This window comes from Atta colombica, unplaced genomic scaffold (genome assembly GCF_001594045.1).
Source record: "Atta colombica isolate Treedump-2 unplaced genomic scaffold, Acol1.0 scaffold12, whole genome shotgun sequence".
Classification (NCBI taxonomy): Eukaryota; Metazoa; Arthropoda; class Insecta; order Hymenoptera; family Formicidae; genus Atta; species Atta colombica.
Genome location: NW_017259206.1, coordinates 4,208,952 through 4,222,330, shown reverse-complemented (window position 1 = coordinate 4,222,330; position 13,379 = coordinate 4,208,952). Strand labels below are relative to the sequence as shown.

At 32.9% G+C, this 13,379-nt stretch overlaps 1 protein-coding gene across 6 annotated transcripts in view; it reads left to right on the top strand.

The window, feature by feature from the left end:
• The first annotated feature begins 4,613 nt into the window (after nucleotides 1-4,613).
• LOC108694450 (guanine nucleotide exchange factor DBS-like) overlaps nucleotides 4,614-13,379 on the top strand; it is a 30,002-nt gene continuing 21,236 nt past the window's right edge. For 2 of the 6 annotated variants that reach the window (XM_018203965.1, XM_018203962.1), the window contains exon 1: nucleotides 12,567-12,640. Coding sequence is in view for 2 of the 6 variants with exons in the window: in XM_018203960.1 (XP_018059449.1) it covers nucleotides 5,147-5,333 (187 nt within the window). In the remaining 4 variants the exon portion in view is untranslated. The other 4 variants (XM_018203960.1, XM_018203961.1, XM_018203964.1 and 1 more) reach the window with 4 other exon arrangements.

Below are 13,379 nucleotides of genomic sequence, written 5' to 3'. Positions count from 1 at the left end.
CGAAAACGTGTAAAGTGAATTTTTTTTATGATGTCCCTGGTGAAAAATTCTGAAAAATTTTTATCAGGGACATCATAAGAAAATTCACTTTACACGGTTTCGTGCTAATTTTTCAGAATTTTTCTATGATTTTATAACTTTCTCTTTTTTCATTTTTTATATGAATTGAAACATTTCTCAGAAAATCTATATCTTTTCTCAGAATTTTTCATATATGTTAATTATGAAATAGCGTAAGATTTTTAAGATTTTTTTGTAAGTATAATTTCTAAATGAAATGTTATAAAATCTAAAATATTTAAGAATACTTTTTAAAAATTATGGGATGAGAAATTTCAGAATATTTCAGAATTCACTTGTATGAAAAATTCTGAAAGAAGATGTAGAACTTTTCGAATATTTCTGAGTATTTCTGAGTATTTTTGAAAAATCCAATTTCAATTCGTATAAAAATTATGAGAAAAATTTTCACCAGGGGTATGTGTTGTACAGATTCACATTGTATACGAAAAATTTTTACTTTTCCTTAGAGAAAAAATTAGGTGAGGTCTGTTTTTTTATTCCTACACTAAATTATATATTAATTATAAATTATTATATATTAGAACTCTCTTTCTCTCGTTTTCATTGAATATATCTATTTATATCTATTTCACTTTAAGTTCCAAAAGTGTATACTAGTTCTTATAGAAAACAAATTATCGATTGATTCCCAGACTAGACATTGAGATTGAAATTAGATTGGCCCAATCAAATAAAGTTTAACTTAATATCAGTTAAACTTAATATCAGTTATCTTTCTTTTGATTGGTTAAATTTCAATCTAATTTCAATTTTAATTTTTAATCTAGTAGATCTTTACGATATTCTGCTCTAGAAATTGAGATTAAATTTGACTAATCAAAGTATGTGCACTTTGAATGTGCTTTGAATTTGTTCAAATTTTCATTAAACTTAATATTGACTTTCTTTCTTCTAATGGATTAATTTCAATCTCAATCTCAAACTCTAATTTGATACAGGCTTTACATTTCAGTTCTTTCTAGCTAAACTTTTCGTACTTTTTGTCTCCATTCTTCTTCTCTTCAACGTTCAATTATATTTTATTTGAAAGAATCTAGTTCAATTTTATTTTTAAAAAATATAACGTATAGAGAGTGCAGCTGCGACGAACGGAACTATTATCCAGTTACAGCGACTTCTGAAGGCTTTTACAGGCTTTTACCAAAATAATTGAATTAGAAAACTAGAATAAAGCAGAATAACTAATTAATAAATTAATAAATTAATAAATTAATAAATTACAATAAGAATTTTAAAATAAAAGTTTTATAGTAAAAAATAAATTAAAATGAAAGAGAATAAAATAATAAAACTATCACGAAACGGAGACAGACATTTCTGAAGGCAGAATAGTACAAGATACCAAGAAAAAAAAATAGATATATAAGTAATAACAGATATACTAGATATAATAATAATAATAAATATCAACAGAAAATAATAAACTCTCTTGGTTACACAGCGGAATTCTTATCAGCTTTAACTTGTGAACGGACGTAGCATTACGTCAGTGGCTCCGAAGTTAAAAAAAAAGAATAAGTGACATTATATTGTCAATCACAATGTTGCAACTATTACATCACCGAACTGATAATTGAATTAGAAAATTGAATACGCTCGCGTTTAGCGCTAAAAATATCAGATGCGCACGCATCTACAGACTTAGCATATTAAGTTAAAAATTGTCATTCATTAGTGTTTCAATTTTCATAGATATTATGTGTAATGCTCAGCAAAACATATTAGCAATATGTGCTTGCCGATTCAAATAAAATGTAAATGCGGCAGATCGATATCAGTGACATAATCTGACAGCAGATTATCAGCAAAAAGCGAATCGAGCAAATCAGGAATCTGACCTTTCTCTTACAGAATCTCTTTTCTTAATTGTTTAGACTATGTGTTCCATTCTGTAGATCTGCCATCAATATTCTATCGAAATTCTATTATTTTTTAATTTTGCTGAATATGTATATTAGCGAATATTTTATGAAACGACCTCGCACTAATTATATAAGAAAATTAGATCCCATTCACAAAGAAAAAAATTTCTTTGGATTTAATATTCCTATTTATTTGACTAAAATTTGTTTCATTGTCAACAAGATATGCTTAAACGAAATATTATTTGTGTGAATAAAATATGAATAAATTTATTGTTTCATTCGAAGAAACTCTATTGTTTGACAGAAATAATATTATTATTTGAAGTGATCTTTCAATCAAATAATATTATTTGGTTATAATGAATACAAACAATGAAATTTATTTATTTAAAATTATTTATTTAAAATAGCAAAATATATTGATAGAGGATGTTCCATGCAAATAATTGCTTTTTTAGAAGAACCATTACATTTTTTGACCGAAATTACGAAAACAGTAGCTATAATACAAGATAACAAGATTAAATTATGTGCTATGATATATTAATTATGTTTGTGCCATACAGTTTGATCACGCGAATGCCAAAGACGTCTATTCAAACAAATAATGTATTTAAGACAAAGATAAGATGTTTCAAATTCGATCGTACTTATTGATTCAAATATTTATTTGGGCCATTCCAAATAACAAATTTATTTGAATATAATAAAATTTATTAAATCCATAAAGAAAATCTTTTTCTTCATGTTGAGATGAGCTTTAATATAGGATGTAGCTATTATAATGTCGTGAATAAAAGATATCACAAACTATGCACAAATACATCAATGAAATACTATATATTAATATAGTACTCTCTAAATCTGAATCAGTGAATAGTCACTAATTATCCAGTTATAGGCATACTTGGCATTGATAATCAGTGAAGTTTAACTAAAAAAGGAAGAATATTTAAGCATTAATAACTAAAATAAAACCGATATTTGCATATTAATTTCAATCTTTCAATACCAAATTCATTGAATTTAAACACTAAGCAAGGTTAGTTAGATCACATAATAAAGATTAGCTAGATTAGGGATCTCATATTTAATTCACTGATTACCAGTGACATACTTGGCACTGATATCAGTGATTATCTATTGATTCAGATTTAGAGAGTATCTTGTCGATGACAAACAATTATATCATTAATGATATGTTATTAAGAAGGCGCGCCAAGTGCGTATATTGTTAACAATAGTTGTTATCTACCGTTTCAAATAACCCACATTTGCGCTAATTATTTATAAAGTCGCATCATGACATAGATGCGCTGTTTAAATTACCTAACTTCTTTATTTCTCTGAGAGTTGTGGCATTCTGAGGCTTTAATCCCAAAAACCCATAGGTTTAATGCTCTACAAGAATGCTCTACAAATCATACAGCACATTTAGGACGTTTTCTGGACGTCTTTAAGATGCCCTTGAGAGATTTCTGCTGTATTAAGACTTAATAATGGATAGTTGAGCTATGACGTACTAAAAGCGCATGTAAACACAAGTTTGATAGCTTTAATACACCAAATATTGAAATATTATACAAAAAAGTGAAATATTATATTAATATATTATTGAGCTTCTATGATATCTTCTATTTATTCACCACATTATAAGTTATATTATATGTAGAGTCCGACTGAAATTTCGGTTTCGATTTCGATTAATTTCGGTCAAAAATCAGGATTTCGATTTAATTTCGGTTTCGGCCGAAATTAAGAAAAAATTTCGGTGAGTAAACTAAAATTATACAAATTGCAACGCTCCGGTGAACGTTCAAAAAACAATTGTTCGATTTTAATTATTAATTTGGTTAATCTTAAGACAATTTGAGTAGAAACTTTGATGTGATCCTAATAATAACTGTGATCTGATTTCTTTAAAAGTTGAGGATGCAATATTTTCATATTATTATAGTTAGATATTTTAATAAAATCTTGTTTTTTAAAGAGTACATAAATTTGTCATGATTTCTGAAAATCAATTTTATAGTTTCTGTAAAATTAATTTAAAAAATGTCGATTTCGACTTCGGCCGAAAAAATGTGACTATTAGCTTCTCTCTCTCTCCCTCTCTCCCTCCCTCTCTCTCTCTCTCTCTCTCTCTCTCTCTCTGTCTTTTTTCTTAGTAAGACTTATTTAAGTTTCGGTTTCCACCGAAATTGAATGCTGACAACCGTTTTCGTTTTCGGTCAGAAGTAAAAATATGATGTCGGTCAGACTCTAATTATATGTGAAAAACTCATTTCATCGGGATTTAATTTTTCCTACAATTAACGAAGTTCTTCGCTTTCGACCGATTTAACTGACCGTAGATTATCTTCCTACCCATAATCTTTCTACGCATCGCCGTCATCGACGCAATCCGAAGCTCGCTAATAGGGATTATTAGCCGACCGATCGACGACCCTCCCTTCTATCCCATCCACATCGAGGATCCCGGTCGGCGGTCACGAGGGTTCGCGGTCGCGGAGGGTCAGGTGAGTTCGCGCCGATCAGGTCGCGCAGCTTCGAGTCCTCTGAGTCTTCCGAGAGCTTGCGAGCACTTGCGAGAGCTCTCGAACCCACGTCGCGACACCTGCCGCGAGAACGACGCGGCAGTGCGATTGCGTCGTTTCTGTTCCGGTGTTTTCCGAGCCGCACCATCGTGCGCACCACCACCGCACCGCATCAGCGCGGAAGGCTGCGAAGTGCGCGGAGTGCGGAGATCGGGCGGCAGACATGCGGCGTACAGCGGGAGTAGGTGCGTTAGGGGCCGGGCAGCATTCGCGCCGTTAAGCCGCCCGGGGGGGAAACACCGACGACGATCACGACGGCAACGAGGACGGCAACGTTGAGCAAGTGCGTGAGGCGCGTGGCTCGCGGTGATTCTACAATGTAGTCCCGTCGCGTGATTCTGTCCGATTTTATCCGTCTATCCACCTGTCCTATCTCTCTCTCTCTCTCTCTCTCTCTCTCTCTCTCTCTCTCTCTCTATCTCTATCTCTATCTCTATCTCTCTTTTCGACTCTCTTTTTCTTGTTCTTTCTCTGTCACTGTCACGTCGTTCGGGCACCGGGTGTCGCAGACGGAGAGGACCGAGAGGACGAAGATCGGCGCGAGAATCGCGTGTGTCGATTCGGAGAATACAGATTGTTGACAACTACACAGGAGGAAGGATGGCGAGCTCACCTACCAGTATCGAGAACCAGATCGACAGCTTCCTGGAGCAGTTCAAGCGCAGCGCTTCCCGGGCGATGGAGGAGACCGCTGCTCATCATCAACGCTCCGGTAGCTACAACGCCTGCAGCAGCAGCATCAGCCGCAGTCGCAGCGGCAACCTGGACTTGGAGCTCCTTGAGGCGGGTAAGTTCTGGACCGTTCGATCTGGTCGTCCTGGGAACAGGATCGGGAAGAGCGGAGGGAGTAAAACGCGGATCTTTTAACTTCTTTGCGCTCCGAGGCTCGTCCAGGAATTACCATCTCCTTTCTCTCTCTCTCGATAATCTGCAATGTAAACAGGAATGAAAAGTACCTATTCTGTACTTTTCTTAATCCTCCTCAGCTAACATCGAAATTTCTAACATAATTACTGAATCTGTAAGACTCATTTGATTTAATGTCATCAATTGAATGGCATTAATTAATTCAAAGTGATTTTAAAGAGTCAAGATGACATAATTGGTATTTGAAAAAAAAAAAACACGGAAAACAGTTTGACTTTTCACATACCTATACATCTGGAAATAATTTTATTGGACTATCAAAACTAATTATGTAGGAATCTCAAACATGATGAGCAATGCTGTAAAAAGTTTTGACATTCTCTCAACCAGTTTCGGTGCCTTACATAATTATTTTGATGGTTCAACAAAATTATTTTCAGGTCTATATCTATAGATACCTGAAAATAATTTTGTTTTGTTTTACTGAAGTATTTAACTGTAATTAACTGTACATAGTTAAATTTTAAATATTCGACAAAACCGTGAATGAATACATTATACAAATACGTTTTAATAAGAATAATTCAATTGTAAAGTTTTAATAAGAATGGTCGCATTTCTTCATTTATAGATATAGACCTAAAAATAATTTTGTTTTGTTTTCCTGAAGTATCTAAAAATTTAACTATAAATATAATGTGAAGGCTATAAAAGTCAACGCTGATTGTAAACATGCGTAATTTTAATAATAAATTAATACAAAAAATTTATATTTATTATTATTTACACATTTATTATTTTTGTATCAATAAAAGGAATCTTTATAACAATTAGTTTAATTTAATTGATTATTACAATTTAATTTATATAGTTATTTTAGTAAAATCATGAATGAATACAAAATTAATAAGAATCATTCAAGTTTGTGTAAACACAAAATTCATAATATAAAGCACATAATATAAATCACATAATATAAAGCAAAATAGAATCGACCTTTTTAACAGATGAGTAATTCAGTGGATCCAATAGACCCATCGATTAGCTCCGGAGGGTTAAAAGTAAATTTGCCGCTGTAAGCGAGAGATATCATCGCTAATCTTCAAATCGCGGAAGCTCATTGTCGGGTTCTTGCCGTGAGAAGTTTCCTTCGAGATCCGCATGCCCGAACGCGCACCTTGAATTATGTCACATCCTGTCGTTAATCCTACGCGGGGTGTAAGTTGTGACATCGCATCGTCGCGTTGAGTCGCGGCGGATAGATCGAAGGGCTCCGAAGAAGATCTCGCGACTTTACGCTGCTCGAAGCTCCTCTGCCTGGCACGATTAATTCCGTGTAATACGACAAATTATTACTGTGTCGCACATAAATGTACACGTGTACTTATGCGAGTGTATGGAACAGCAAGACTTCGTGACACTTGATGTTTAAGTTTGACGTCATACGCGAAATGCTTAGTTATATTAAGCTTGCTCTCGTTTAAATTAGATACTTATACACTTTTCATTTCATAATCGCAAAGTAACAATAACATTATATCAGTGACTTCCTATTCAACAATATACTTGTTATAACAAGTGTTATATTATATTTATATGTTGAATGAGAATTTGTAATATTTGATGTAATGACTGTTCCTTGTACATACTTTTCACATAATAAACACAAATACGGAGTAAACAAAATACGGAGAGAATTTTTTTCTTAGATCCTGAAAATATATGATAGTGGGATAATTGTATTTCGAAGAATTGTTATGTAAATCTCTCTCTCATAAATAAAACAATAATAAAGTATAAAATAAGTTTGACTAATTTTACTGACGTGCATAATAAAAATTTTTTAAATATTATATTATACAACAATTACCATATTTTCTGGGTAAATTTTAAAAGAAAATTCTTTCCGTGAAGTAACATTATATCACTGATAAAATTTCCTATTCAACGATATACTTGTTACAACAAGTGTTATATTATATTTATTATATTGTTAAATGGGAATTTATAAAAATTATAATATTGACATAACGTTACTTTGTGTTTATTACGAACATCTTTTTCACGTTCTTCTCTCAACAAAGGTCTATTCTTTATAGCTGAACTAGTATAATTCGTTATACTTGAAATGAAATAGATACACTGAAAAAAATGAGGCTGGTTGCGTTAATCGGATTACCAATCGAAAATGAACTTTTCTGATTGAATTTATTATAATTCTAGTTGAGAGATAATTAGAAATGAATATGGTCAAAATTTTCTGATTCATTTGTTTTAAAGAATTGTTCTTAGTGTACATATTTATTACATTTGAAGTTTAGTGAAAACTAGAAAGAAAGTCTCAATTCAATTTAATGCAATAATAAAAAATATCCATATTCTCAAACAAATCGAATATACGGAAAATATACGGAAATAATAGAATATTTCCCTAGTATATTTTTGTGAGTATATTTGTAGTATATTTATGATATTTTCTAAAGATTCCAGACGGTCCATATTGATGCATTTCTCATTTCAATTTGTGAAATTGCAAAAAGTGCAAATTACGATAAACGAGATCTAACTAAAGAAATGTGGAAGACCTCGGGTGTTCTCCATTGCCTGTTCTCTCTCTTCTGTGGTTTGCAGAAATTTAATTACAGCCCGAGTTTGCGGTTGGATAACTTTCCTCTTTTGTTTACCCACGAGGAGGGTAGTTGAAGGGCTCCGATTAAAATCCCCGATTTAAATCCGGCGGTGCCGCCGCCGGCTGACGGCTGTGCTTCATTTATTTGTATATATCGTGTGACATCGAGTGCAAGCGTCCGTCAGTTTTCGATGGATGTAGAAGACACGATATGTGCACCAGGATGCGAGTTCCGCGCAATCGGGTTCTTCATAATTCTGTTCCTCAAATTGCGCGTGACGCGCATCGATCCCCCCCCGTGTATTTTATTACTTGGGGATTCGCCAAAAGCTGTCGTTGGAAAGATTGAGGTGTATTGCGAGAGAATCCATCTTTCCAATAAAATGATAATCAAAGCCATCGCGAGAAAAAATCTTTATTGATTTCAGCGATATTTGAATAATTAAGTATTGATGGATCCAGAAATTTGTTAAGGGAAGTCCTTAAGTTAACTCACCGCACATAATTTTTTTTTAATCGTCAACGACGATAAGATACGAAAGATAGAATATTAAATTATTATTTAAATTATTACATTATTAATTAAATTGTTATTGTTAAATTATTAAATTATTACATTGTGAGAAAGTATTGTTTAAACATGTAATTCAAAAACCATTAATTTTATTTAAAATTACATTAACACAACGAAAGAATAATATAATAGAATCTATATTTTTTGTATCTAGGAGTTTTTTTAATAAAAAAAAATTGTAGAATATTAAAATTGTGATTAAGCATTTCAGAAAAAATATTAAAAATATATAACATTTTTAAAAAAGGTGATAAAAAAAGGCTATAAATATTAAAAAAAAAAGCGAGTCCAAGAGAGATTCTTGGATCTGCCAGTGTAATCAAGAAGAGAGAAATATAAGCGTTATTTTTATACTTTTCATGTTAAAGGAAATTATGTTAAAGGAATTAACCATATTTAAAAGTAAGGCGATATAAATTTTTATTCGACGGCGATTTTTATTCAAAGTGATTAATACCTCTTGAGTCGCTCACGCCGATCTCTTCATCGAATCTAGTTATTCTTCTTATATTTTTCTCCACTTTTTATTCTTATTTAAGCAACGACTGGTGCACAATAGATCGCGAATTTATTTACGGGATTCGCGATGTGGACGTGCGCATTTATTATTGATCAACAAACAATAGAACTCGGCGGTTCTTTTATTCGCATATCGCTGCAATTAAGAGTGGCACCTTCTACTCGTTAATAATCCATCGACATTCCGTTGTCCTCCTCTCTCTTTAGAATAATTACATTCTCGGTATTCTTACGTTCTCAAATGACGGTAATTAGCCGCGAGTATTAATTGAACCCCAAAGTTCCTCGCGTGAATTTTTTTCTCTCACGTGCGAATTACGGGCAGCCATTTGACGATGACGATAAATCAATTTCCGTCTGATGGAGCGAGTAATCGAGTAACGTCGTCTTGCAAAATATCTTTTGTCATGTTAACGTCGCCACGTTCTGCATTCACTTTGTAACTAGTTACAAAGTAGCACCTTAGTTGTGAACGTTAAATGCGTTTTATACAAATATTTTTGATTCTTTGTCTTCGTTCGATATACATGCTATTGTACTTAATTATTTAACAACGACTGATTATTGTTGTTAATTTAAGTTTTATATTTTGGCAATTAATTAGTCTCACTCTTTTGAAGTGGAATTTCACTCTTAAAGATTGAAAATTCTGGCATTCTTGAAAGATATTGGCAGAATTTTCATTCTTTAGAATGAGATTCCATTCTAAAAAAATTTTTAAAAAATTTGGAGAATAATTATTGCTATAATTATCGATCATTTTAAATTTATGTACAAGTAGATGAGTCAGTAAGTAACCTTAATACATATTGTCGTAATTTATGGGGGCAAAATTAAGGTCACTTATTGACTTACCTATCATATATATTAATCCATAACATTGTAGGATACATAAATATTTTCCTTTGAAAATATAAAAAAGTAACAGTTAGATTTCTGATCTTTAATCTAATTTTTATATAAATAAAATTTTTTTAAATAATTTTTTTTAATCTAAAATTTTAATTCTTCGTAAAATTACCTATAAGAATTTTATTGTTGTATATTTAACTTTTCGAGAAGTAGGTTACGAACGTGAAACCTCGTTTCCCATTACTCATATCTGAATCAATCATTCGCACGGAAATCTTTTTCTTAACATAGTATTTAATCCATTAAGGCATACGGAGATAATCTGTTCGTATTCAAGCAGGAATACGAAAAAAGCGTGCGAAAGTCAAATCAACGTTGTTTCTCGAATGAATTAATTGAGGAGCAGACTTTCAAAATGCGTTTTGTCCAAAATTTTCATAAAACGAGAAAGAAAGAAACTATGCTACACAAGAAAATTGCACTTTATAGAAAATAATACTATGCCAATCAATAGAATGTGAAATATTAAACAAAATTGTTAAACAATTACTAAAAATATTAAACAAATGTATTTTGTTTATTTCTAGTTAAAAAACTCTAATGCACTTCGAAATGTCTATGTTTTTTCATAAATTAACGATAAAAGATACTTTCTGAACCTCTCAGAGTATCTTATAATATAAGTCTTTGAACACTATAACGCTATTTTTAACTAAAAAGAAAAGGAAATTTTGGACAAAACGTATTTTGACAGAGCAAAGTACCTCTCCTCAATTGTTAACCGCTTTTTTGCGTTTCGAAAGAGCAGAGTACCTATCTTGGAACAAAATCGGAATGGATACCAATCGAAATTATTTAATTATTCCTTAGATTTCTATTGTGAATTTCTGAGAAAAATGAAATAATTCCGATCGAAATCCATTCCGATTTTGTTCCATGATAGGTGCCCAGCAGACCTACTTTATAAGTAATTCTTAACGCAAATTTCGTTATCATTATAACGTTACTGCGCAGCTTTTTTATCATGAAAGAGTTACAATGACAACGAAATTTGCGTTAAGAGTTACAGAATAGATTTACAAGTCGGATCTTATTCATGCAAAATATGTGCATATGCGTGATATCGGCTGACTTTGACAGAGCGCGACACGCCGCGAGTCACGTGCACTCGTCCCCTCCATGTCGACTCGACTTGTTCGCCATTGGTGATCCTTCGCAGTTTCTCACCTCCCCTCCAATCAGGATCGTAGTTAGGATAAATGTTAGCTTGATCTCCGCTCGAAAATGGGCATCAAATTTTTTTCTCGGAATCCGCTGGATTAAATTACGTAGAAAGAACGATTTTGCTGAAGTATCTCAAAATTTAGCTGAATACAGATCTGAAAATAATGTTACATCTTGCATTATAAAAATAATTATGTAAAGAATTCAAACTAAAATGTCAAAATTTTTTGTAGCATTGCTCATCATGCTTAAGTTTTTTATTATAATTTTTTATTATAATTATTTAATAATTGTTTGATGTTAAACAAAATTATTTCCTTTATATTTTTTATCCTCCAGCGAAATCAATACTTCCATGCACGAAGAATTATCGAATTTCTGTCTCACGACTTGACAGCGTAATGGCCTTGCTGTTGCGCGATTAATTATGCTACTCAAATAGATAGTAAACTTTTCTTCCGACTTTCGTAATTTTGGGTGCAGCTGCCCAGCGAGAAAACGTAGATACGACGTCACGTATTAATTATTAATTACTTTGATGGCTCAACAAAATTATTTTCAGATCTATGACTGCACTGAAAAAATATACTGAATTATAATAAATCATTTGTTCGAATAATTCCAACTAAATATTAACTTACAATACATAAATATTTAATTAATAATGATTCTTGTAGTAAATAAATATATCTTTATATTTAATAAATATTTACTTGGCACTATTCAAATAAATATCTTTCGTGTAGTTGAATATTTTAATATTTCAATGAAATCTTTAATGTACATTATTTTCTGAGAAGCATTGTCTGTCAATCGTTTATCGAGAACGCGGGCCCGATGAGGAAGTCAACTCGTCCCTGCAACGACACCGCGTTATGGCGCCGCCGCATCGCGACGCATTGCTGGAACCGCGGATTTCCGTCCATCCGTCCGCGATCACGACGCGTCTTGGAGCTACATTCTTTCCTGGTGTTTTCGCGCGAAGAAGCGGATTTCCTCGATTAAACACTTCTCGCGTCCATATCCGTGCCGAGTGCGTATAACGCCGTGGGTGCCACCGCAGTGGGGAGTCACCGGCGGCGGCGGAGGTGGCGACGGTTCTATCGATCACATGCGGAGCATCGACGGGCGTGTGCGTATACAACGCGCTCCGCGTGCGTATTCCGTTCGCGAATTTCGCGCGCGAGTCACGCCGGGTGAGCGAGTGCAATCCGCGACATTAATTCGCGCGTCCTTAATTCGCCTATCAATGCGCATTATCGTTGCGAAAAAGTGACGTGACGTGATAATTGAACCACGTGCGAGTTAGTTATTCGGCTTGCGAGGGAGACCCGTCGCGCCGGTTGGCGTCGCCCCGAGAATTGCGTTGGTCGACGAAAATAGATCGTCGCCGCGGATCTCGCACGCGGAGAACGAAAACCGGTCCGTGGTGAGTAGATCGCGTCGAGTTTAACGGGAAGCACGATGTATCTGGCAGCGCGCGGGAATTTCGTGGGAAAGTGTTGCGAAGTCCTGAATTTATGTAGCTTGATGGTAAATTATTAAAAGCAAGATCGTAATCAACGGAAAAGATGCCGGGAAGAATTCTCACACGTCATGCAATTACTCGCGCGAGCTTCTTTTATGCAATATATTACCCGACAATGTCATAACTGTAGATAACAACCTTGATATTTCGATTTAAAAAAATAATTTCATTATATGAAGTGATTACATCAGGTAACACGGTAATGCCTCGGTTGTCAAGTGCATATTTTATATATTTTTAATATATTAAAGGTTATATATATATTAAATAATAAATATTAAATTCAATTTATATATTAAATAATAAATATTAAATTTAATTTATATATTAAATAATAAATTTAATATATTAAAGGTTAAGTCAAATAAATGTATATGTTGAATTTGTACAAGTCATGAAACAATCCGAATTTTATTTTTTATGGGTGTACAATATAGCTAGTATAAATTATTATAAACATTTGTGTGAATTATCTGTAATGTTATCTAGTTTCTAAAGATATTAAGTTTTATATCTGAAAAGTTTCTTGTACTGTGTCTCAAAGCAATAATTCCTGCGGAGTTATAATTTCTATCCTTATCAAAACTTTTTCTATAAAATGATAAAATAAAATCCTTTTCGAAAATAATAAATCTCAAAG